Raw genomic sequence first — 27,648 nt, 5'->3', positions numbered from 1 at the left:
AACGGCAACTGTGTTACTGTTTTCACCTCCTCTCTGGTGATCTTGTCGGGCTGCCAGCTGTTGTGCAGCTCATGCAGAAGTTTGTAAAGGAACTCGTAGTCAAAGGCATACTGTAGGTGCTGCTTACTGTAGGCTCTCCAGCGACTGGGGGGGGAACGATATTGTTAAAATTTGTCTTTAAGTTTAAAGTAGGCCTTACTGTGCTATAGGCATACTGTAAATGCAGAAATGTTTTTAGGGGATTTAGTTTTTAGGAAGGGAGAAAATGGAGTGTTTGCGGTGGTTTTGAGTTTGCGTTTGAAACAATAGCAATGCTACAGTTACACAATGGCACGGCTTTTGGCGGTAGTTTTAAGTTCGGGGTAAAGAGTTTACCACGAAAACCACGAACATAAAACCACCGCAAACATTTCTGCATTTACAGAACTCCTCTCTAAGCAGAGGTTGGATGGGAAAATTGTGACCCTCTTCTGATTTGTCTCCTTTTCTGACAGCCCAGCCATTGAACTACTAGTAGGCAAGCAAAAAATTTTCCGCTTGCTCTTGACTGAGATAGCAGACAGCAGCTTTTTGATAGATGCCTTGAAGGAATGAGGTTGTATCAACTTGATAAAACCTCCTTGCTTGAAGACAGCCTTTTTCATTCAGATTTCATCTATTTTCTGACTTATACAATATATCTAATACTTCTTGTCCAACAATGATCTAAATGTTATGTGCTGTGTTCTTCATTACCATTAACGATTCATGAAATCTAGATTGACCCGATTCTCTAGAATTCAGGCCAATGGAAAGAATACACCTTTGGGACTTCTATGTACAGGGTGTAGAAAGGAGTGTTACTGAGTGTCAAGTTACAGCTTTCCAAAGCAGTAAACCTGCAAATCCCTCACCAATCCATGGGGTTGGCACGATGCCAGAAACCTGGTTGTGGAGACTATTTGCCAACCTGACTCTGTCTGATACTTTCACCCACATGCCATATTACTGTTAATGACTTGACAGATTACTCTCTTAGGCCTTGTTAACCTATCTAGTTGTCAACCCAGTATCAGTTGAGGCCAAAACATCATGACAGTTTACAAAGTAGCAAGACCATTATGTATTTTATCATTTTTATAAAATACATGATACTGTCAAAACCGCAAGGAGACCACTGGTCTATGTGGTAATTTACATGTAGATAGGATATTTTATGCTTGTGTCCATGGGAAAAAGTTACAATGGATCCACCAAAAAGTGGTCAGATTGGCCAGGTGGTCCTTATGCAGAGGTGGTCAGGTGTACTGAGGTTTGAATGAGGTTTTTATGCTGTCATTAATCAATGACATGTTTGTATGGTCCTTACACTATAGCTTCATCCAACGGAGTCAGCTCCTGCTGAATGAAGTGCTGGTGTAGAATAGTCTGAGCTGGCTGACTCAAGTTCCCATCCCACTTGTCAAAAACTTGGTCCTGTGGACATATGGAAGAAAAGTTTAAAATGGTTTGGTCTTTTTGTTCCTGTTTGTCAGCATTATTTATTTTTCTCTTGATACATCTACATTACTGTAAATCGTGAATCTTTTGTTGTGACTTACTTTCTTTTTTCAATTTCCAGCAAATATGCATTTCCAATGCTTAACTCCTGTGCTACAGAATTGTTTTAACAGGGCATTCAATTTACAACACAAGAAAAAAACACCTTTTCCTTCCTACCATAAAGTAAAACCACCACGGTAGTAAATACATTTACAGTATGTTCAATTATGATGAAAGCAATCTGCAATTTTATTGCTTGTTGAATGGAAAAGCCATGAATCCAGTAAATGTATCAAACTTTAAGCCTGTAAATGTCTGAAAAAAGACAAATGAACACTGAGTAAATCATACAGTACGTAAAGCTGACTCAGAGAATACTCACAGAATGAGCTCTGGCTTCATGTTCCACAAACAGGTTATACAGGTCCTGATGGACCATTATGGCTTCCTCCTTATATGGTGTGTCTCTCTGCAACAGAATGCAAGGAACAGTTTACTTCAAATGTAAACTTAATTCACAGATGCTAACGATTGCTCACAAATATTCCTGCATCTAGACAATTTTGTACCATTTATTGCCTCCATGAAAAACGAAAGTATCGTTTTGTCTCAGCCGTCATCCTTCTGACGCCCAATTGAAGGTATTGTTTTGGGTGTGTCTGTGTGCATGTGTATTTTCGGATATCTGAGGTCAGCATAACTGAACCTATGGATGAATTGTGATGAAACTTTGTATATGGGTAGGTCTTGGGAACTTAGGTCAATGTCGATAATGGGCCTCCTGGCAGTTGACCTTGTTTCTAGAGCATTTGGGCCAGAAAGCTTCATGATAACCTCCGTCAGTAACCTTACTCAATTTACCCAGGACCATGATGATGTAATGTCTTTACCCACCTCCTGAGTCCCGAGTTGAAGTTGAAGTCTGAGCCTGCCTTGGACCCTGGACCTGATTGACCTTGCTTCAAGGTCAAACCATTGGTCACAGCCAGTGGATGGAATTCTCTGATTCAAAGACAAGCAACACAGCATATCAGGCTAGCAATTGTTTCCTCATTTTAACATCAGACACAATATTTTATGCTTCTGTGTACTGCAAATTCAAATACTAATTCCAATGAATAAAGCCATAAAAATGATGAAGTTGTTACTTTGATTTCTTATATGTGAAACATTTTTATCGTCTTCCAATACCGGAATGTTAATAAGATATTTCCATCATTAAAACTTCTGAATCTGAATTATTTGAGATGGAGAAATCCTCAATTTGCACCAAAGTTGGATTTTCATGCACAGCCCACATCTTGTGCTTTGTTTGCTACCCTAACTCTCATCATTATGCTGAGACATCAGCTAAAGTTCATAACACTGTTCTTGATATGCTGATGAAGACTGTGAGATTACCAAACTCACTTGATCTTCTGCAGCGGCTCAGAAATCTGAATCATGTTACAATCCTCTGGTCACAGTAATTGGATATTACATGTAAGGAGCGGTCTAACCTACTACCTGACCGTAAACTCTACTCCATAGTCTCTCTACTCTTAATTCTCAGATGTTCAGCACTAGCTGCATGTCAAAGTGTGGTAATGGCACTGAGGCCTTAACCAGTTCCTGCTTTGATCAAGATGAACTCCTTGTTCTTGAAGAAACATCTTATCTCAATCACTTCTTACATGATTCACAAAAACAGTAAATTGGCTACTAGGCAAAGTGTTCAACTATCCTAACTACCATACGTGAACTGCTTATAATGATTATCATGATTCTAAGACACGGAATGGTAAAGGCAACTACACTCATCACAATTCTGCTTGCATGCTATATCCTTCTTTTATTATGCAGGAGGCAACTCAGTATTCCAGTGAGAAAGATGATAAAAGTGGTGACAAAAATTGGCTTGGCGTCATGAAGCTTTTAAAGCCTGTGGATGAAGATCTAGAATGACCATGGAAGCACAGTTCCCATACTGATGACATGTTTGCAGTCTACTGAGATGTATTTAATGCTACTTATCACATACTTGTCCAACTGCAGCAATGCCTGAATTGGGAGGGATGGGAATTAATGACTACATCTTGAGCCACCTGAGGCAATATGTAAGAGAGCCTGCATGTGGGGGTGGGTATCAATTCTTATATCACTCCACGCGATAGGAGCTCAGGTGGTACCTATAATGGTCTGCAGTCTGCTGGGATTTAGAAATGTATGAAGTTAAGGAAATCCAATACTGTTTGGCAATGGAGACCATACATGAAATGCATGTATGCAGCAAACTACAATGTACCTTGTAGAAACTTTTAAGTGACAAAAAACTAGTAGCCTGCCAAAGGAATCATAGTTCCAATAGTCTTCATTCCTACTTAGTATTCTCACTTCACATGTCTACGACAGCCACGTAGACAGTATGCCATTACCCATATCAACCAGCTGTTATCACAGCAGGCTCTACTGTCAGAGACCATTACATCTTCAGAGCATCTATGCAATAAACAGAGTTTTATCTGGCCAGTAATAGTCCCCAGACAACTTCAAAGCGCCGTTCCAATCAGCCTTATCACATGAAAGACTTTTGTCGATTCACACCCAATCGGAGATGCTTTCTTGCTCTACACACTTGTAATTGAGGGAAACCAAGTTTTCCTTGTAACTCAATTTCTGAATTGGAAGTAACAAACTTCCATGCCAGTGGAAAATTACATTGGTTGGAATTTTGAGATCTAATTCATCCTTCTGTCTGCAAGATGAAACAATATAATTTTGAGATAATGGAATTTCTGATGTACGTCATTGAGGAAATTGACTATCAGTACCTTTGAAGCCAATCTTGGTCCACCATCTGGCCTCTATTATGTCATCAACATGGCTGTAAAATTGTAAGGCTACCAGATAGTCTGCACGTGCATATTAAGTTGACGGTATATATACTAGAACTATTTTAACTTCTAATTAAGGATGAGAAAGATAAATGTTAAGGTTAATGCTGGTGTAAACTACAACGGTTACTTTTTTCGCATTTCTGTTATTTATTTATTTATTTATTTATTTATTTATTTTGATTTACCACATTTTGTGGAAGGATTGACATAACAGGTGAACTATCACCTTTTCAAGATGTCATCCCAGACCGGACTGTAAGATTTGGACCATCGCACACCGGGGCATGCCCCTACTCTTTTTCGAAAGGTGTGGTGGGTTCTTTAACGTGCGCGGGGTGTTGCTCTCCCCAAACACGGGAGGTTTGTTACATGTACAGAGAGGTGGTAATACATTAAGGTTAAAGATAGAAGTTTTCTTTAAAGATTTTAGAGCTCCTACAGCCCATTTACCTCCATTGTCTACACGTAGCATTGAAGAAATGCTAAAGTTGTTGTCTTTCATTTAATCTTTAAATTTATTGTTCCACTGAGCCCATAATGGACTGCTTTAGCTATACCTCTTGGCAGTTTGGGTGTTGTAAATGTATAGAGCAGTAACTGTTACTGCTACTTATCTTACTTAGTCTTACTTATCAGAAAACAAATAATTGGGTGTTTCCAAGAAAAGTCAGTGTATAGTGGAATGCCTAAAGCCATTGAAAAAAGATTCTGAGGAGTAACACGGTTTAGTATGCATCAAATAAAGAGCATTTTTATTTCAGCTCTGCCTAGTGAAAGAAGCTATTCTAGCTCTGGCTGTTTTACATGCAAGATTGATACATTGTACCTTATTTCTCTGCAGGAGACAATCCCCCACAAAATCCCTCCAAGCCAAAACCATTTAGAAAACAAGGCAAGTGTAATGAAGAAGACTTAACAGGTAAGAAGATCAAACACTGTATCCGCACTGAATATAGATAAGCACATGTTACTCTGTATGACACTCCAAACTATGTTCATTCTGAATCACAAACTCTAAGTAAAAGTAACTGCTGCTCTTCTTAGTTTAATATGTAACTGCTGATCAACAGGAAAAGAAAGAATGACAAAGATCCATTCCTGGTTTGTGATACATGCACACCTGCATCAAAGTTGGAATGGAATTAAACTAGCATCAGAGGAAAGATTTATCAGTGACATCAGCTTCTGGCTGATCCTGTGTAGTGGACAAAATGTCTAGGATCTTTGTGTATATTAGAATCTGTTGAACAGTCTTCCATTGATAAATGATAGATGGATTATGCAAGGACACTGAACCCTTGAAGATTCTCAAGTGCAAACCTACACGTCGAGATTAAACGGGTAATGATCTTGCATAATAATGTATACACATATGGAGATTTGATACCTGACCATTTCAAATTGAAGAAAACCCTGTTTACTCACTGCCAGATTGATGTCAATGCAGCCAAGGAAGTCATCCACATCATCATCCTGCCCGGCCCGTGCAGACTGCACGATTTGTTTGAAGTACCTAAGGGATTAACACAGGATAACTTGTGAAGCTTGGGTAAGTCAGTCAATCCTCTCCATGGAATGTGTGAATCCAGGTAATCTTGTGTAAATCCAGGGAATTTGAAGAAATAGTGTGATAAATGAGGTTTTGAGTATCCTGTTGCAAGCTTTGTTGAACTTGTTGCGGGTAGACACTCACAAAGTGTTCCAGTGAGCTAAATGTTTGCATGGGGACTTATTTTTCTAATGAATTATAGCTACATGTAGGTCATTGAATGATCACACATGGCATGTGCATGCATTTGTATTAGGAACCTCAAATACTTGGCCTTACCTCCCTACACCTTTGATGCCTGACACTTCATTCAACTTTCTTGCTGCTTCGATTATGGATGCTTCATCATCATGATCCCTAGAGAACGAGATGGTCTGTTGTCATTCTTTTCGGCTTGTAGGCAGTTAGTAGTATTGGAATGTGTTCACCTTATGCTAAAACCTTATACAACATGTGTCTGACACATGCAAATCCATGTAAATCTAATTGTACAATGGTAAGCTTAAACTCCTTCTACTATACCTGAGGTACTGAGGGCCTTAGTCATAATTATAAGGAATATAGGCCTTTACCTCCTTGTACAGCTTATCATATAATGTCATATATTGTTGTTCAAATAATCAATGAATAAATACATCATTGCATTAGTTAAAATGATTGCCAAGATGACTATGCCAAATCAACAAATATACAATTTCAGGACCATAAACTGCAACACAGTTATCATAGTCAGGTTTTAAAAAACAGTCAGAGATTAAGTGAACAGCTGCATACTTACCAGATATCAATGTGTAGTCTGTCATTCTTCAGGTCTTCTACTTCACTGAGGGGTGATAGGTATACAAAGGGATAGAAAACAAAGCAAAGGTGTATATTTTTAGTCCCATAATTATTGACTTTCGACCCACCAGAAAAGTATAGCTTTGACAAAACCTCTTTCTTCCACAAATTTGTAAAAAGCAACACATAATGATTTATAGACAGAATGCCAAAAATGATAAATAGACTAGATTACACTAAGATTATGGGTTGAACAGCCAGCAGTTTGATTACTTAGTCTTGGGTTTAATATGATTATGATGCAGGACTTATATATGATGTCAAAAAGATAGTATGTTACAAGAAGTACATGATGTTACATTGTATAACATTACGTTCAACAAAATATACAGTCCTTTTTTTGTCTCAAAAGCGTTGGTTGAAGTGAAGGCAGGCTTTAGATAATTTTACTCACAATCTGAATTTCTCGTTCCACTGCGGGTTAAGTGTCTTCCTTCTGACCTCTGACACAAGAATGGGTGACTTGGCAATCAGGTCCTCTGACTGGGTCACCTGTGTAGAATCAAGACAGTTAAAAGTTGTTGTTTTTTGTCAATTACCAAAATGATGCAGTAACTATGGCTTTCAAAGAACATCCCAACAAGTGTAGATTGGCTTGTGTTTTCTGACAACATTTCTTAAGATCCTGAATGCTACTTTAACAATGGTCCTGTCAAAGAACTTTGTGTTAGTTTGTGACAAAAGTGACAAGTAAGTTTAAAAATAACCATGACCAGGATTGTCAGGAACTTTTTTGCACAAAATGATCTGCTCTTGGACTAATAAGTTACAAACTGCAAAAAATAGCAAAAGTTGAATGTATCAAGTAGAAAACTTGGTGAAACAAAGAATATCCAATCTGTGTTAGTAACATACATTGCAAACTGCAGATTTTGCTGCCTAGAAACAGGGCAACTTCTAATAAATGATGAACACTCATGAACTGAATGTAGTCTTATTCTGAGGATCTCCTACCAAAAACTTCTTTCTCAGCATTTCTTGCACCTTCTGTTCCTGCTTCTCCTCTTTAGACATTTTCCCAGTAGGTGTAGATGGCTGTAAAACCAATTCCCTCTAATTGTTCCATTCATAAGCAATCATACCTGTTACCATATTTGATTTTATGGTGTATAGTAATGATATTTATGTAAACTTCAAAGGAGAAAGCTACTAGTGTAAACATTGTTTAGACCATTTTACGATTGATTAGCCTTTCCAAATTCTCATGGCTCGTTCCATTCTTTCATTTTTTTTCTCATTCTTTTAAATAATTTCGATGATCCGGCTCGCCCATTCTTCCCAACTGTTCATTGTTCGTAAGCCCTTCCTCTCATACCTTGTCCTTGCCTCTGCTCTTCCTGCGTTGTCTGTCCTTGAAGCTTAGCCGGTTCTTGGGTTTGCCTCCAGGGGTGGAAGGGGGACTGAAGGATGGTGGGACAATTCCCAGCATGCAATATGGGTCACTGTACCCTGTAGTTTAAACGCAAAGAGGCACAGATGTATAGAAAATCCTGTTACCTGCTGCTGAATGCTATGCACATTGAATTCAGGACATGATAAATCTATGCAAGCTTTGACATTCGCCTAATACATTTTTCATCAAACTTAGCATCAATTTTATGCTTATGCTATGACAGTTCAAAATAATGCTGAGCACAACGTGTGCATAGATGTCTTTAAGTGATAGTAGTCTCGAATGCTTTTTCTCTAGAGATACAGTATTATGTCTTTTCACATAGCTTTGATATGCCTTTCTTTATTCAATTATTGTGTGAACATTACATGTAAAAAAATTCTGGATGCCCATTCCATGATGTAGATACTGACCATTTGCATCCTTTGCTTCTAGATCCTTCGCCTCTGCAACTGAAATAGCAAGAGTAATCAAACCAACATATTATGAAAAAGTGTTTGGACAGATAATACAATTTGCATTAGCAACTGAAAATGTAAATACCTGAGAAAAATCACAGTTCTTTAATAAGCAGTAGTTGCTATTCTGTCCTTGGTACTGAAACTAGAAATGTTCTGCATATTGATATTCCAATGCCCAAATATTTTGTGTGTCATCTACTGGGTAGAAGGTTTTGACATTTCACAGTCACTAGTGCAATTTCAACAATGCAAACTTCAGCACTAAGGACAGTAGTAGATTGCTTTAACCAACAGTTGTGTGCCAAGATTGGAGGTAATAAGCAGTTTGCGGATGCTACAAAGCTCTATTGCTAGATGGCAGGAAGTCCCACTATCCTCATACACCATGCAGTGGATGTGCTAGAATGTGTCTCTGTGATTCTGATAATGAGGCTCTTGATTGTCTCTGCTTCCTCAAGTTCAGTTCACAGAGGATGAACTGAACTGTATTGGAGTAGATAACCGTGTACCTCAAGTTACATGTGCTTAAATCAGGTCTTCCAAACTTCAAGTCTACAAAAAAGGGATTTATGCCTGCATGAAAGGAGTGATTACGTTATTTATTGGGTCATGTGGTCCTTTTCATGTCTGGGCTTGTCAGTGTGTGTTCATAGCTTGCAATGAATATTTACCTGTTACAGTCAGCACACATTTCGGGGCCTGTAAGTAGAAAAAGCTTGGTCACTAACACAAACATTTGGTACATATTCTAAAATTATTTATCAATTAAGCATCCCAGATCAATTTTTTAGAAAAGAGTTTCAAGTAAAAACAGTTCCCTCTTGCAATCCTCTCCGAGGTAAAAGTGCCCCTTACCTTTAGTTCTTTAGCCCTGTCCAGCAGGGCTCTGTGTCTGTCCTCTGTGAAGTGGAATACCTGGGGAAAAATTAGGTTGTTGTTCTTAATCCTACATATTTATCTCTTTCTGCAACCGATTAACCAATTAGTACAAATTGATAACTACAATATAGCAACAGCAATACTTCAAAGCAATACTTCAAAGAATACACTGAAGAGATTTTTTTTAAAGTAAACATGATTAACATCTTATTTCCAGGCATTAGAGTTGTTGACAGTGTAGGGATTTTTGTTATGCACTTGCAAGAAGCCGTTAAGTGTCTAGACACCTTGAATTTGCTAAAGCACCGCTGGCCATAATACATTTGTTTATGCTTCAGTCTCAGGGCAGAGAGACCCAAAATGTTTTGTATTGCATTAGAGACACTTTTTCGACTTGCTTTCAAAAGTAGCATATACCATGTCATTGTTTTTCAAAGGATTCCTATTACAGTTACATGTTACGCTGTTGTACCTCTTGGGCATAATTGTACAGGTCTTCATCAAAGGGGGAGTGTCCATCACTGGTGGTGCCTATCCTGTGTCGGATGGTGTACATCAACTCTTTGTACAGGGTGTCCAGCTAGGAGGAGAAGGGAAAACACAGGTATCAGTTGTGTGTTTACTAATGAAATATATATTATAGCTGCAAAGAAGTTGTTACCTGAGAGCATACAAATGTAGATGTACAAAGGTCAGCAAGTTTGCTTGCTGTTTCTGTAGCAGGGCATATTTTTCCAGGGAGGGGTTGCTAGCCCTTATCCTTAAATGTGCTCCAGGCACCTCCTTGAACACGGGACCCCCATTTTACGTCACTTCCAAAAGACTGGTATTGTCCCAACCAAGATGCCTTTCCCCAAATTTGAATTACATGTGATTGGAACTAGGCGCTCAACTGTGAGGTTGCTAAAAGTTGGGCTACAGGGACATCCCGTTCATAGAAAGCCAGCATATCGTTAACATTTCAAGAAGGAATACGAGGGGATTTGAACACAAAGCAGTACTGTTTCAATCAACTTCCTCCTAGTGGATGGTGATTTAATGTTGACCTGAGCAAACAGAAAGAAGGATTGCATGATAGATACACCCTATCTATCAATGAGAGCATCTAGCCTTGGTTGCCCCTGATTAATTTTCAAAATTACAGTTAGGATATATTCAATTTGATGACTGATCTACCAATGGAGACCCAGGTGCAAAGCATCAGTTCGGACAATTGCCCCTTTTTTATGTAGTGTGGATTATCTTGCTATTTGCATGTTTAACCTTGTACTCAAACACATTTTATAATGCTATTGGAGTAGTTTACGCAGGGCTGTCTCCAGGACCCATCCCTCCGTCCCGGGACAGAAATTTGCTTGGCGGGACAGGAAAAAAAAAACTCCCTTGTCCGTCCTAAAATTTATGACACGATATTGATGAAAATGCATTTTTGTAAACTTAAACGACAGATTTCACGGCAAAAATTAACAACATGGGCTCCCGAGCAAGGAGTGGGACAGAAAAAAATCTAAAGCTGGAGACAGCCCTGCGTAGGCGGGACATAACAACTAACATGAATCACACAATGCCATATACTACATGTTTTCCCTGTGATGTCACATACACCGATAGAATCTCGCATATGATGAACATGCATGCCATGAACGCTGATGCATAATCACAATAAATTTTTCATTGCCCCCAGCACTACATGCCCATTTTCAAAATGATCATATTTGATAAAGTCATAACTGAATAATCATATCATGATAACCACAATCAATTTTCAATCTGATGAATGTGGGTGGGAATCAAAAAGGTAGGCAAGGTATTATCTAGAATTATCCAGATACAGGATGATAATGAATGAGTCTTTCAAAAATTTAGATACCGGCTCTTGACTTTATCCAAAATATTGAGTTCTTGGAAATAATATGAAGCATCATATGAAGCATCAACAAAATGCAACTGATAGATTTCCTACCATCACCATAGGCATTCTTTTTCTATATCAATGAAGCAAACAAACAAACAAGCAAACACATAAACAGATCAAACTTGACACACTCTTACCTCATCTTTGCTGAGTTTTTGACTGTCAGGTTTGACAGCAGCTTGGCTCTCCACAGGCAATGGCTTGTCCTCCACAAGATCTTCCTACAACATAAAGAAGTTCACACTAATATGATGGAAGATAGAAATTTATTGCCTAAAAGATTTTTCATACAAGCTTTTGGAAATCAATGCAGCAGCAATCTCATGCATGTATTCATAAAAGTTCTATTTGTAAAATTGACCATTATCTTTCAGACATGATAAAAGCCAGGTCCTTTCTCTACCAGACTAAACAAAACCATGCTGTTTTAGCACTTGTGACACAACCACAGACATTTGTTTAAAACATCAGAGTATCATTTTGCTTGTTTAAGGACTCAAACTTCCTGCTAAAATAGGGATAATGTATTTTGTGGCAGCGAAGAAATACCATGCAGCAGTTGTCTGGATGACCTAGTTTGCTACAATATGAATCAAAACCTTTTCAGCAGCCTTTATGAAAATTACTTGTTTTTCAAGCTGTGTCTCACGAAGTGACTTGTTTTTCCTGCAGAAGTGATAAGTATGTGAGACCAACAAGTGGGAAGTGTGCATTAGCTTTTTACACCAACATCTGGAGCCTGGGACAATGTGCCTGATGTGGGAAAACACATGTGGTCCTTAACACACTTATCTGGACACCATTCTTTTGAAACTAGAACTTACTACCTTTTGTAACAATTAAGGTAAAGGTGATATCGAACAAATACAAACACTTCTTGCCAATAAGCCATCTGTCACCTACTTTTCCCAGAGACAAGTGCACACTAAACACTTCAGATAAAGACTTTTCTAATTGTAAAGTATTACTTGGTTATAGTAGACAAATCAATTGCTTGTGAAAAAGCACAGTACTTTAATGAGTTGGCAGTGTGAAACAGCTGCACATTGACCAGCAGTGCCTCATAGTCAGTACATATCAAACTCAAGACAGCTATAGTCATTTTAGCCTGATCTGTGTGTTGCTGCAAATGGATAAAGAAGATTTTTCACACGTAACTGTTATAAATTATTCCATTTCATACAGAACAGAACCTAATGAGAGGAGATGGTGTCCATGAGCACATTGAAGTTTCAAAAGTGATCAACTGAAAATCGGGTGTTCAGTCACTAATTCTTCCTTATAACTAATATTACAATAAAGAACAGTAACTTTGTACCTCTCTATTAGACAGTATAAAAAGATGCTTGGAGCTTTTAAAAGAATATGCAGCTATAACAAGTTGTTTGAAGTACAAAGTAATACAGCCAGCCACTACGTACGTATGCCATGGGTATTTACATCAAGCGAGGTCAGTTTCACAACAGATAATGAAGATACAGACTCTGACCTTCACCTCACCTTTAACATGTTGTTCTGACATTTCAAAATTTTCCTTTTATCAATATCATTATGCCTTTCATGAATAGAAGTCTGCGATGAAGCACTGCTTGTTAAACTCCTAAGCCGAGTATAGGTAGTCTGGGCACTCACGCACCAAGCTGCGTTCAAGCTTAGGAGGTCACCTCTGAGAGTCAAATCAGTTTCTAATCAAGCAGGCGATCATGCTGGCATTTTGGAGTATGATTGAAGTGTACAAAGCCCGCAACTCGTGTCAAGTCATTGACCCCATCCTACACCGACCATCTATTAGTAGTCGCTAGGCATCAATGTTGTACTCTTGTACATCAATGTTTGTCTGTATCATACTGTATCATATACTGATTGGTTGAACTCTTCACATGGACTTGTTGATGTCTTGCCAGTATCTTGTTTCTTTTCATATGGTAGAAAATGGAACATTTTGGCACAAGTACTGGTAGTCTTGTAAAACTGTAATCTACAGGAGGTACATGTACCATAGATTGTAATTTCGTTGTTAGGTTTGATAACACTATGTGCATGGTACACATTTCAAATCGAATGTTATTCTAATGTTCACAATCTGAATTGCATGTGCAAATTTCAGCTTTCTACTGTTGACAAATTGATAGATAATACATTATGACTGTAGTGTAAATATCATTTGACACAGTGAGTAGGCATATTTAAAAGGTTTTAAGATGATTCACAATTTTACAGTGATTTTGAAGACATTCACGCTGTTCCAGTTTATAAATTACTAGTACAGTACTAATTTTTCCATATGACTTGGCTGTAAAAATTATGATTAACAAACTAACTGTAACAACCGTTACTGTACAACTTACAACAGATGGAAGCTACATTTTGTATCGTGGTTAAGAAACATTGTTTAAAATCTAAAGGAAGAATGATGGCATTTCAATGAGATGAAGGAGCATTGTTTAAAATCAAATAAAAGAATGATGGCATTTGAATGAGGGAATGCAAACAGGTTTGTAACAATAAAGACCACTTGTCAACTTGTTTAGCAAAAGACACTCCAAGAGCTTAAAACCCTGCCTCTAAGTTTGAAAAAAAAGCATAGCCCTCACAATTCTTCATCTTGTATTTTGTTATCTTGTCTGGAAAACAATAGATTTTGTTGAATTGGCCTCTAAAAGAATACTAATTGCCTTGATGTTAAATCAAAGGTTGTCATGTATGTTCAATTTTTGACAGATTGTTTACTTCAGTTGGGTGCTTAAGCAGAAAATGTGACTCTTAAAGTTTAGATTTGGTGCACAGTCTCCCAGAGGACTTGATAAACCTGATGAACATCAAAAAATCGCTTCTTGTAATTTCATTCAAGCTGATGGGCTGGAATGATTCCACTCTGCAGGCTTGCCTACATCTAGCCAATTACTTAAAGTATCTTTGGGCTATATCAGTAGAATTCAGGGGGTACTCTGATACCAGGATCAAATTTCGATCATTATTTCTGTTTTGCTGGCAGCAAATATAAGCTGCACATTGCTGAATAATGTGATACTATTTTCTTTATAAGGCAGAGTCAATGTTTTAACGAAACAGGTGAGGTGATATTTGATATGTTCTTACCTCTGCTAACTTTAATTATAGCTGTAGTAACTCATTATCAGAGCAGCCAAAGAGAAAACACAGTCACATAGATTTGTGTATTATATCGTTATAAGTAAATCAAAGAAGTTGAAGTTATTAACTTGAAGTTGAGATGGTGTCTTGCACAAAATTAAGTTATTGAGAACTTACAATTATAATCTATTGCTTTCCTTATAAACTAATAGATCCTTTCCTTCAGGTACAGTAATGCTCTTTGTTATAATAAGTGACTGAGTAGTTGGTAAACTGGATCCAAAGCGCTTTTGAGTAAACTATATAGTAGTTGTATTTCTCTTAGTCACCTCACTACTGGCTCTCAGTCTCCGGTTTTCTTGTCGCCATGACAGCGCTGTAAAACTCTCAAAGAAATTCCCATCTGCCTCCTGTACCCTGCAGAGAGAAATATAGACAAGATTATATCATATCAAGCACTATATGATTAAATGGCATAAATCATATATGCTGCACCACATACCAGCATCCTGAACATTGTCTACATTTCATACAAATCATTCAAATTTGAAATATCTTTTGGTCTGTAGATTTGGCGACTTTGCCACTTTCTCTGCAATGATCTATACCTGCAGTACATACAGAATGTGAAGTTGTTTTACAATTTCACATTCTTAGATTCTTAAAAGTACACTACCATTACAATCATTATGGGACTTGGTAATTATAGGATGCAAACCCTTAGTAGTAATGGTTTTATTCATCAATTCATCATTATTAATCAAACCCTTAGAAGAAAACTGGCTTTAGTATAACATGTAGCAGTCCGATGTACATGACTACACTGTCCAATACAGTCATGCATTATCAAAGCTTATAGCACTGTAAAATTTTCTGCTCCTTATGCAGTGAGTACATAACGTAACATGACCTATTTACGTGCAGAACCTATTTACGTCTGGTTTGGCTAATGTCCACATGTCGCGGTGTATTATGCCAAAGCCTGTTCTCATGAGCAATAAAGAACATCATAAGTATTATCCTTAGCCATCTCTTTAATTTTTGCACAGCAAAACATAATGGCCATGCGTTTACCACGTGAACGCCACGTGCCGCGCATGTGGGGGAAATTTACAGATAAACATTGTTTTTTTCCATCGCGTTAAGCAAGTGGCCCGACAGACATAGTGATTGTACTATCATTTGTCTGCGGACTACTTTGGACAGTTACTGTGCATTTTTTTCTGGTCTTTTCAAGCATAGCGCTAGAAGGGAAAAGATTCAGAAGTGGACGATAATGGGTTACCCTAGCACAATTCTTCATCATATACCTCAGTATAAATACATGCTCGCACGGCGTTAAACGGGCGGAGAAAAACTTACAGACCATGCTTTTTTTTTTTTAAAGAGCTGATATTTCTGCCCATGGGTTTGAAATTTGGCTCTGTCCTTGCGGTTTTAAGATAAATACGTTTTGACTAAATCGGACGTTAATTGGTCATGTTACGTTGCATGTGAAAGCTCTGAAGGGCTTGCATGACTTGTATAACCTGCATTTGGCATGTAATTGCCAAACCAGACTTACATGTACAGGTGTAGCTGACCAGAAAATATTTATCAAAAAGTATGTATTGATTAAGTACACCGGTATATTTTGGCCAGGGGTATCTTCCGGCCTTCAAAGGTCAATGTTGCCCATGGCCTTCATATCATAAGCCTCGGAAGGCATGCAAAACCAAACTAAAGTCAATGATACAATTAGACAAATTTAAGTGGCCACAATGTTCATACATGTGTGTGGCATCTGAAAATATTTCAGATCATTTTATGAGAACGTGTCTGCTTGTGTACTGTTGAGAGGCCACTTTTATATGCTGCTTGAGTATACATAATCCCCTCAGAGCACCATGAGCATGTACTGGAGTTAACACCCTCATGTCATCTTTGTGAAGTTACGGGTGGAGAAGAGGATGATTGGCACTACAGCACTATATTCTGTGTAACCCCCTTAGTTTATCCTACCAGCAAAACCTACCAGCATATAGGACTGGCCAGTTACTAGTAAGCTGTTTAAGGAAAAGGTTTTTCTAATCTGATGATTCCAAAGTATCTCAGTGTGTACAAGTAATGCCAACAGATGCAGTTACTTTTACTGTCACAGTGGCAGTAGTAAATGACATTAGCCCAAGACATGCAACAAAATTGGTTATGCACCACTGTGACTTAATCAAAGTTTGCATAAATGTGTATAACAATGAAGCTCAAGTCTTATAGTTGATGGGTGTGCTTCTCATCATTACCTTGAAATATTAAATGCTTTAGGGTGCTGCTACAGTCACAATCACTCAAGCCCTGTATTACTACATGTAAGTATCAGTTATCAGTGTTAAGAATGTCATTGTCTACTTAAGGTGCAGTGTTTACAATGTTCTGCTAAACCTTATCCAGTGAGAAGGAGATAAGCATGATAAGCAAAACATACCATGCTGCACACACACTTGTCCAATTGTTACTTGTCAAACATTAACAATCATAGTGAAATCTATAGTTTTACCAAGGTCACCTCCAGTAGATTACTGGGATAAGTGGATTACAGGGATAGAAGTGTACAACAGTCATATTTTTCCACTTTAGATTGAGCGCCTGCAACCAGCGCTATTCCTTTTAGCGTCAGAGCCAAAAAGAACTTACAAGTCAGAGATAACATGTGGCTGACATTCTTTGGAAACGCAAAACTTAAGGGCATAGTGTTGTGTTTCTTAAGAATGTCAGCCATATAGGTTTCTAATCTCCTGTAAGTTCTTTTCTTTGGTTTCCTTTAGATTTAATTAAAAAGTTTAATTTGCTGAAAAAACACCCTGGGTTATGCAGTAGAGTGAGGGCTGAATTCAGTTGACATATTTACTAGTAAATACATGTACATGCACGGTGGATACAATTCTGGCATTCGATGTCATGACATTTAGTCAGTCTGTAGAGTGGTTAGCCTTGATCTTGCTTTTGTCAATATCTTGTGCCCACAATATGACCAACATTCCTGTTGGTAAAAGCCTAGGGTGATTTATAATACCAAGGGAGTGCATTGATAAAGACCTATTTATAAAACCACCATACATGTTCAAACAAACTTCCTTGACATTGATATTGCTGCCCTATTTCTGAGGTTACCCAGATGGTACACTGTAATGTTTAACATTCATGGTGTGCCGCTTTTACGTTGTGGAATGTGGACAATGAATCACATTGCATTGCAAAGTAGCCTTCAAGAAACCTAACAGTAACATGTAACTGGCAACACAAACGTGTCTGATTTGGAATAGCTAGTATCTCTACATGCCTGCTCGAGATGTAAGTTACAACTGGCAAACAATTGATTATTTTGTTTTTTCAATCAACATACCCAGAGCTCTAAGAAATGTTGATTACAACTGATAACCATCTTGAACACTAACAAAAGAATACTAGCCAAGATAATGGATCACAAGACCAGCCAAGCACACCATAGAGCTCTGCTGTGCCTAAATCAGAGCCGAAAGGTAAACATTATACTATTACTTAAAGTGACAAAGACACATTTTTTAATGCTGACCATCAAAGAAGTGATTTCCTCACACATTTCCCAGTTTTATTTTGATTTAGTGATGAAAGATCATTCTGAAAAGAAAGATGCACAACACTTTTCACAGTTTCATTTCAAGTTGACTGTGATGATTTTGAAGCTGTCTAATAAAGTATTTCCCCCTCTCAATAAATGTGACAGTCATATACATGTAGCAGCCTGGCTCAAAATTGCAATCGTGTATGTATTGAGTAAAAACTGAAGTAAAAGTCATCTTTTACACTAACTTTAATGGCACTGTTGTGCTAATGGCTTCACTCAACTCCACCAGAGTGTATAGCTACACACTTATGCACTATGCAAGCGTGAACATCAAAAGCAAACGAGTAGCTGCTAATTATATAGAAGAGAATATTAGTATAGTTTTCACCATTGATCATACGAACTTGGGTTGGCATATAATTGTGTAATAGAAAATGTTCTGTGTCATCTAAGATTTGACAGAAACAACAGAAAAGTTTTCTGCAAGGAAAGCGTAGGGGCATAAAGGGACTAACTATGGTTGTAATACATCAGGGTCAGCTGGACGATTCGATAGGCCCTTTATCAATAACCTGGCCCAGTCAATTGTCCCAAGATTCTGGTCAACTCGGCCCAACACCCTGGTCAACTCGGCCAGGCTAGGGTAAGGGTTGGGTGTTGGGCCAAGTTGGCCAGGGTGTTGGGCTGAGTTGGTCTGATCAGCCATTATATATGTTGGTGAAGAGCTGAAGTGTCCGACATCCGTAATACATCTAGTGAAGCATTTATCTGTTTGATAGCTAATCCAGGAAGGTATTGAGCCCCTATGATGATCACCATTAACATCTGAATCAGTAACTTAACTTTGATAGGTGCCTGATTTAATGATGGAACTACATACATGATCATCATGATCAAAGCAATGATCACTTGATTTGTTTTTGTGAGAATCCAGACTCAGAGAGGATTCGAATTTTACATGTAAGTTTTATAGTTGTCTGAAACTCACTTTCCTTTCAGAACTGCCTAAAAGGTTTTAATCAGCCCAAATGTTAATATTCAGCTTCTGACATTTGCAAGCACCACAGGGTACAACTTAGGCATGCAGTGACAGTTCAAACAGACTTTTGGTGCTAATTTGAAACATGATGTCACCTGAGACTGTACTCAGCGTGCTGCCAGCTAAGAATCAAAGCAATTAGGACAGTAGCAGGTGTCAACTCAAGACTAAGTAATTGTCTCATTAGTACTTCAGATAGTCTAAGCTGAGATGGAGAACAAGCATTAAAACACCTGTTATATACCAAACAAGTATCATATTTTGAATTTAGTAAAAAACATCAACAGAAATTCTGTTCGTCAGAGCAAATGTGATGCAGGTGTTTTTGTAATCACAGAAATAACAGAAACATACTAGATTGTAAAAGTTTGGCTTGTTTGAAACTTGTCTTTACGCATTCAGCACAAATATGCACAGCAAACAAGTAACACAAGGCTGGAGTAAAACTGTTGTTTTAAGTACTTGCCCAGCCTTACTTGATTGCACATAGCAAACTTGTCAGTAACGGAAACCGCACCTACATGTCATAGTACTGCCGCATGGGAATGTGTTTGACGTTGTGTTCAGAATTCTTCCATCCTTCTTCCTTCCTGGCCCAAGTAGCCATGACAAGCCGACAGTAAACGACTGCTAGAATTATGGACACATTTTATCCCAGAGTCTGCCCTCCTGTTGACGCGAGGGTGCGGGTGAAGTCAGCGTTCAGAAGGGTCCACAGGACTTGCATGCACGTCATGCCCCATGTACATGTACACAGGCAATCCAGGTGCTACCGAATGCATGGAAAATGCACTCATCGTGTGCAGAATTCCACTAATCACAGGAGGAGAACAAGTGCTCTCAGCCCTCATGAAAATGTAACCAAGAAGCATTAAAGGTCTGCTCTGCTTGATCAGCGCTGAATGAACAGAAAGGCTCACAGTATTCGGCTGCAGGCAGGGTTGTTGGGAGCTATTGGGCCGTTTGTGTGTGCTTGAGAGTAGATAGGGGAGTGCCAAACAGGTGTAAACAGAACGCAGGCATGCACCACCAGACACTTACCGGGGACAAACCAGTATTGGTTTGGCAGGGGCAGATTCGCTTTAACATGAAGCAAAGTGGCTCTTAGAGCCTCATATGTTAACTTATAATTCACATAGAAAAAAGACCTGTTGCATTTTGGTATTTTTCTTTAAGTTTACAGACTTAACTGTTTTCAACATTGTCAGAAAATTTCCACTTACGTCAAGCAAAATTGGTGACAGACATCAGCGACAATCAGAAGAAAATCATTCTTTTTGCCTAGCATTTATAATTGAACATTAAGCATATTGGAAGTAAAAATGACCTAGAATGCTCGTAAGAAAATCAGACAGTGCAGTGAGACTTAGAATATGCTTTAAAATTTGTTTGTAACATATGAGCAGTCCCCAGACACTCTAGGTGAAAAGTTCAGTCCAGCTGGCAATGGGATAACCAAGGGGAACTTATCAGCTTGATAAGTCTTTTGCAAAGTACTTAAAGGCCGGTCTAACGGGCAATTGAAAAGGGTTCGTGACCACTTTGGCACTTAGGTTTACTCTTTTATGAAAGTCTAATCAATTCTGTTTACATTCCTTGATGGCTGGGTATAGCCTAGCTGATAGCACAGCTATGTCACATCTAAATGTCTAAACATCTATACATCAGAAAATAGCCTTTGAAAATCCTATATGTTCTTAAGACGGTTTTGATGCTGAAGAAGTTTATTGCAATCAAAAGGATGGCTTCTGTTCTTGATTATTTTGTTGGAAGCAAACGTCCTGATTCTCCTACGCTAAAGCAGACCTCCCTGTAATACAAGTTGCGAAGCTAAGTTACGGGGCAATTTAATGAAACAAACATGGAGGCACTTATCAAACCCTCATTCTCTCAATAAGTCATTTCATGTTTGCTCTTGATACAATGTACTGCACCTATAAAAACAATGTTTTGTGGGGCCATTATTATAGCTCTTAATTCAAAACTATGCTCTTAAACATTACTGTGCAAGATGAGTTGAATTAAACCTTTAACCCTTTTCAAAATCTGAGTAAAAAGTATAATTATTATAAAAGATTATGTTTATCATGCATATGACTCAACAGCCAAACTTAGTCCAGTGCATGAAAACCAGAAAAGTGCATTTTTTTTAAATGCACTTTCTAAATACCCGAGTATGACATTTTAATGCAGTCGGTCTATTTCAAGCTCGAAGATGACAAACCTTCTGCATTATTTCCTGATCAACTGCCTTCGACAGAGTGCTTTTGAACTTTCTGTTATCATTATCATCCCCGAGGCTATCAACACGCTAGGGGTTCCATGGTGCAGCCATGTCTCAAGGACATCCGTATGACCTCTAGCAGTATATTTGTCTGTTTAAAGACAAACATCCCCTGGCAAGTGAAAGGGTCAATGATTTACATATTATTCATTGACAAGTTTCCTCAGATAATGTTTGTTAATTTCTTTCTCTGCTTTAAATTCTATCCTTCAAATAAAACTCGACAAATCTTCCAGACAAGTGTAGAAGCTCTAGTGAAACTGGGCACTAAATGTTACATGGCAGGATATATCAAGGGATAAAAAAAGAAGATGGCTTAAGTTGCTCTTGACATTGAGAACAGGAATAGAATATGACCAGGGAACAGCAGAAAAGTTCTTTCATTTCAGATACACGCATGTATGTATTATATATAATTATGTACATGACATCTGTATTCAGATTGTATGGAATATTAAGGACGGACAGCCCAAGATGTTAAGAATTTACAATACAGCAAAAATGATGGAAGATGCATACTATTAGAACTTTAACTCTCCCTTAGTCATCATGTTCACCAACAGCAAAATTCAATGTCGAAGTATCATTAACAGTTTACTCAAATGAAGGTGAACAAAAAAAGATACTTTGTTTAGGAGTGCGGTAAATTTTGAGATCAGCCCCTGCAGTCCTGTCCCCAGGCAGATGAGTATCAGACAATGGAGACCTGGGCACTGCAGCTGGAGCCATCTCGAGGTAATGTACAACACCAGCTTGCCCCAGGCTGGCTGACATGAGGTGACGTTTGAGAGCTGACACAGTCATTGTGGCGACTGCGGCAGATGTGAGCATCACCAAGGGACTCCGGCTTTAGGATCATCATGACAACATGCCCTGACAGCGCAGGTATGAAATCTGCTCCCAAGATACATTGTATACTGCAAGAGATCCTCTGCTTTTCAGCAAGAGAGTTAAAGTATGGCTCAATGTGCATACTTTATATGTAAGCTGTCATATTTTTGGGGAAAAATTCGCATCTATGGCAATATCTCTGAGAAAACCACAAGAAATGTCCTGGGGAAATTCCACAACAAAGACCAAACAGAAGACAGTGTTCTCGAGATGCATTTATATTGTCTGAATCTCAGAAAGTCCAGAAGAATCAAGCACTTCAAGAGATCTATGCCCTAGTGCCATGCATCTTTGTGATCATGGAGGAATGCAACATATGAGTGCTCATCCCGTTGTAGCCCCAGGTAAAAGATAACAGGCTAGAAATTCAACAATAGGCTGCGGTTGAGCCTCTACAAAGGGCAACTTTTACCAAAAGTCATATTCCCCATAGCTCAAAACCAAGCTAAGAGTATTCCCAACTTGAAACATGTCAATGCAGTCCAACAGTGACTTTTTTGTACCATTTGACACAAAACGATGACACCCACCTGCAAAACATACTATCAGGAAAGACAGCGCTACAACAGATCAGTCATGATGTGCACTTGCCAATTCCTGCTGTGTTCCAGATATGCCAGTGAGATGAAATCCCATAACTCCTTTTGCCCAGTGTTCAGTATAATGTATGTATTAAGCTCCCTTGCTGCTTGGTTTTCTGGAAGCATATAAGTCAGGTTATGAACAGAATGCGCCCAAGGTTTATGTTGACTATATCTTGAAGATCTCCATAAATTATGTTAGACAAGCCCTGACTCAGTCAACAAGCGTTAATAGATACTTCGGCAGCGGAACATGACAATGAACAAACCCCAGAGCGCCAGGCTTAATTAAGCAGTGCCTCTATATAGATTACGGAGTAACAGGTGCACAGCCCTGACAAAATTACCTGAACCCTTGCCGACCATCACGTTCACAGTCCATCATCTGGAGCCAGGGTTGACATGGGCCGCGAGTGCGTATGGGTGGGAAAATTGTGTCAACCATGTCCCTATACTGTGGCAGATGGTTATGACAAGGCTTCAATTCATAGTGGTCAGTACAGCTAGATGAGCTGTGGCTTTGTCTACCCTGCAGCACTGACATTTTCAACAAACTTTCATCAACTACAAAGGCAGGGCAATATTCAAGACTCTCATGCAGTCAAGGTGGCCATGCTGATCATGTCTTCTTCAGTGTACATCCAAAAAGTAATAAAAGTGATAAAACCTACTCATGGATCAAGACCAAATGTGGTTTAAGAGCTGCCAGAAGTCTATCGTCACAGTAGATTTGTGCATTTTTCTTCATTTTCTCTGGATTTCAGGATGTCCCTTTCAATATTTTCCTGTTTGTGCGTGTAGCACTGCCTGTGTGCACTGGCTCTAAGGTAGCTTAACCACCAGTGCAAGCCTAGCATCGAGTTTGAGAAACTTTTCAAACAGTTTCTCCTCTCTGATGAGCACCACTGGAGCGTGGCCAAAAGCTTTTTCATCCTGCAGACCTGTGACTGCAAGGACTCAGACAAGATAACGGCTCTCAACCCTTCTTCCACCAGGTCGGCCCCTGACTGGTGGACTGAGTCACTCAAGGAGCAGATTCACCTCATCAGCAGGTCAATGTCGCTCCACAGACACGTCTTCTAGTCATTCAACAAGAGCTTTACAGATGTTCTTTGAGATATTCTGTGCATAACTTCTAGTTTAGTGACGATCAGGCCGTGAATCTTTCTCACTTTCATTGAAACAATGTTACTCTGTCATAAAACTCACACAGATCCTTTTATATACTTATTTTTGCTTCTAAGTAACCAGATTGCTGCTAAGTGACCAGTGATGATTAATGCTTTTCCTCAAAATATATAAAAGGACATGCAATAAAAGATCACTAACAAACAGTTTGTTGTACTCAGGAATATGATATTCAGTCTGAAAGCGTGATCTTCTTGTAAATGAAGAATTAGGGCCAAGAGATCCGCAGAAGATCATTGGCAATACATGTACCTCACCTAATACATAGCAATTTTTTATTATGTCAATAATATTCACAGTATTTATTCTTAGACTTATTTGAAAATGTGATAAACATTTCATTCCATTCCATTGGAAAATGTCAATTCAAGCAGTTACTGTGATCTCAAAAAGTCATCATATTATTTTTGGCTTGGAAGTCATCTTGAACACTGATGATGCAGAATTCTATCTTTGTGCAGATTTCCAGTGTTGACATGACCTTAACCATGACCCTTTGTACCCTGGATTGAACCCCTGTGGGGGGATGACCCCCATCAGCTAATGGCTGCCCTGACCTTGTCATAAACTTTTGAACTTCCGATAATCATGTGCAGCAAGACAAGGACAAAGATCTATCATATGGATGTTACAACCAGGCTGAGTCTTTTTTGATATGTTACTTTGGTATCAAATATAGACAAGCAAAAAGTTTCATTGTTATTTTATATGATATCGTTAGTGTTATCATCAAAATAAGACTGCAAGTCAAAAGTGAATTTATACACTAGATAGCAATATGGGGATCAGTGTTTTCATGACAAAGTCTAAGATTACCCTCTGTGAAAGAGCAGCTTCACATGTCAGCAATATACATGGCTCATTCCTTCTAGCAAGTCATGATCAGTATGTGGAGAAGACTGAATGACATTTTGCACTTTCTTTTATACAATTTGTACCCATCCTCTGGTGGGGAGGATGTTTTTTTCTTGATGGTATGTCCAGGATATTGTCATTTGTCCCTGGAGCACTGTACTTCTGCTAACAATCTGTTCTATATTGCCACTTAAGTTTTATCACCGCACATCAATCAAATAAAATCCTGGGGCTGGAGGTAAAGCATCAAAGTTTGATGTGAATTGTCCAGGAGTTGATGACAATTTGTCATAAAGCAATCATCTTGTTTGGGAAACGAGAGAGGTATACAATTTTTATTGTACAGTCTGATGCTTGTTCCATTATAGTGTTTGAGAATAATGGCTCAAAAACTGTCATTTTACGAACAACTTCTTATATTGTCAGGAGAAGTACATGTATTACTGTAGCAGGTAAGTAGGGCTTTTAAGGCACAACCAAAACGTCGACCATAATTTCTGTTTCAATGCCTCAGCAAATGTCAGACAGAAGGATGGATTTGCTGAGGATTTTTCTGTGGGAAGGAAACAGATGTTGCAAATGGTGACAGTTCTTCAAGCAGTTGGCTTCTTGAAAATTAAGATCTAATAACAGTATTTATCAATTATCAAAAAAATTAATATACCGTACAAATGAATGAATTCTTATGTCCAACAATTTTCAAATTGTTGTGCTTAATTGATATCGACAATACTTTCAGCGAAAGATTGCTTTTAATTTTAAGTGCTTAAAATTACAATCATAGATAATAAGAATGAATTTATTCAGTCAACAAAGCAGCAATACTTCTAAAGTCATGAGTAAACATACAGTCATGTATATACATGATGTACTGTAGAATTATGTTTGACATAACAGTATAATGTTATAACTTAGCTAATTGAAAATTTAGCCCTGGTGAAGCTCACTCCATCTCAAATTTCTAATTTTCATAATTGCAGCCCATTCAATTACCATTAGATGTTTCAATTAATGACATGCTTTGACATGAAATACATCAAATCCTTGCAGGATGTTTTTCAGTGTATGAGAGGGAAGGCTTAGTTACTGTACATGTGCATCACACATGTTTCTTAAGTTGTGTGCTCAAGAGGGGGAACACTGCAATCTTTCCCGAGGAATCATTTGAAGAGGAGTGATCATGCAGAGAATTCAAAATAAAGCTACTGTTATTTCAATGCCCTAAGATACATGTACATGTATCTCATGCACTTAATGAAGTCTTCTATGCTTTAAGTTAGACGCATTTTTTATATCTTGTCAAATTTTTCATTCAGGATTTATCTGTCTGCCCCAAACATATATAACCCATGTTGACCTGAGATAAAATATGTCCTTCATGCCCAAACCTAATTTGCACAGGAAAGTAATGAAGCAATGAGAGGGAAAAAGACCTCAAGTGCAATAGAGGTGTGTAATCGCCCACTTCCGTGCAGAGTGAATATGTCCCAAGTACATACAACCACTGACTACAAAATGTAAAATTGTAGGATTTGAAGGACGAACCAGCTTTGTTTCCGGAGGTACATGTAAGGTAAAGGTCCAATAGCCATTTTGAAGCTGTAGGGGCAGTGGTTTATTTAAATCCATTGTTTGTTGGGCATAAGAGGCTGGACTGATGAGTGACCAAATATTTGACAAATCCCTCAACAAATTTCAAAGAGAACAGGTTTTTATAAACGTTCTGTGTTTACATGTCTTTTAAATCATTCTTCTGCATTCTGCATCATATTCCAATTATAAAATCAAGGGCCACACAAATCCAAAATTGATCGATATGATGGTTGCTCAGCAAGTACTGTCTGGTACATGTAGGAAGGAAGCCTTACAAATGGTTCTGGTCTGTCCCTCAAGTAAACCAACATGCTGCAGGTTTTATGGCACAGCATTCATAAACTTTCCTAAAAGATCTAATCATGGAAGCAAATGCCTGTTGCCATGTTACAATCTCTGTTGTGAATTGCGCAGTCATGACCTTTTCCCCAAGACAGACAATCAAAACACCTGCAGTTGTAACTTGTAGGCAATACAAATTTATTTCTTGGTCACAAAATATATAAACTGGTTTATTGAGGGAAGAAAAATTTAACCCCAGGAGAGCATGGTGGGCTTTATGCAATGATTTACAGAATCGCTGTAGCAAGTGCAGGATGCTAATTACAATTTTGTTGCGAATGAGCTTCCTTTTCCACTTTTTCAAAGCTATTGTCTGTTCATGTTATGGAGAAAAGTAATGTTAAGTTGTGTTTTCTTTATGCTTCAAGAGAATTCCTTATGGCTCCCTCAAAACTTAAAAAAAATTGTTTGTCTTGCCACAACTTTATTGAGAGAAAAAAATATTTAATTTTGCATGCTTCCGGGCAGAGAACACCAAGAGCTGAATAAAAGTAAAACAAGCTTGCAGTCAACATGATACACTATTGTTGTATGAAGACATGAAGTTAGCATACAGACTTGCCTCCTACAAGGTCAACAAAATGTCAAACAGCCGAGTCTGTGAGTGAATGGCACTGTGCCAAGCATTCCTTTACCACACTTTCTAGTAGTTCAAACTTAAGATTGGTTTGAAAAATGGTTCTATCTCAAGTTGTTTGCAAAACTTTGCATGGCTTGCGGCCAAGGGAAATGGTGGTATTAGCTCCATAGCCTGCTTTATGGTGTTAG

At 38.3% G+C, this 27,648-nt stretch overlaps 1 protein-coding gene across 4 annotated transcripts in view; it reads right to left on the bottom strand.

Moving 5' to 3' along the window:
* Positions 1–27,648, bottom strand: part of LOC136440766 (BAI1-associated protein 3-like) — a 68,701-nt gene that overhangs the window by 17,736 nt on the left and 23,317 nt on the right. The window contains exons 1-16 of one of the 4 annotated variants that reach the window (XM_066436870.1): positions 22,852–22,877; positions 14,857–14,944; positions 11,572–11,655; positions 9,992–10,099; positions 9,496–9,555; positions 9,312–9,339; positions 8,593–8,631; positions 8,102–8,235; positions 7,181–7,278; positions 6,725–6,769; positions 6,226–6,303; positions 5,823–5,910; positions 2,416–2,523; positions 1,904–1,990; positions 1,349–1,455; positions 27–144 (exon numbers count right to left, since the gene is read on the bottom strand). In XM_066436870.1, coding sequence (XP_066292967.1) covers positions 27–144; positions 1,349–1,455; positions 1,904–1,990; positions 2,416–2,523; positions 5,823–5,910; positions 6,226–6,303; positions 6,725–6,769; positions 7,181–7,278; positions 8,102–8,235; positions 8,593–8,631; positions 9,312–9,339; positions 9,496–9,555; positions 9,992–10,099; positions 11,572–11,655; positions 14,857–14,944; positions 22,852–22,862 — 1,281 coding nt within the window. In that variant the 5' untranslated portion in view covers positions 22,863–22,877. Of the gene's footprint in view, positions 1–26; positions 145–1,348; positions 1,456–1,903; positions 1,991–2,415; positions 2,524–5,822; positions 5,911–6,225; positions 6,304–6,724; positions 6,770–7,180; positions 7,279–8,101; positions 8,236–8,592; positions 8,632–9,311; positions 9,340–9,495; positions 9,556–9,991; positions 10,100–11,571; positions 11,656–14,856; positions 14,945–19,663; positions 20,128–22,851; positions 22,878–27,648 lie in introns of those variants that run through there. The other 3 variants (XM_066436868.1, XM_066436869.1, XM_066436867.1) reach the window with 3 other exon arrangements.

This window comes from Branchiostoma lanceolatum, chromosome 8, assembly GCF_035083965.1.
Source record: "Branchiostoma lanceolatum isolate klBraLanc5 chromosome 8, klBraLanc5.hap2, whole genome shotgun sequence".
Taxonomy (NCBI): Eukaryota; Metazoa; Chordata; class Leptocardii; order Amphioxiformes; family Branchiostomatidae; genus Branchiostoma; species Branchiostoma lanceolatum.
The sequence above is the reverse complement of the archived record's forward strand: the minus strand, read 5'-3'. Positions and strand labels throughout refer to the sequence as shown.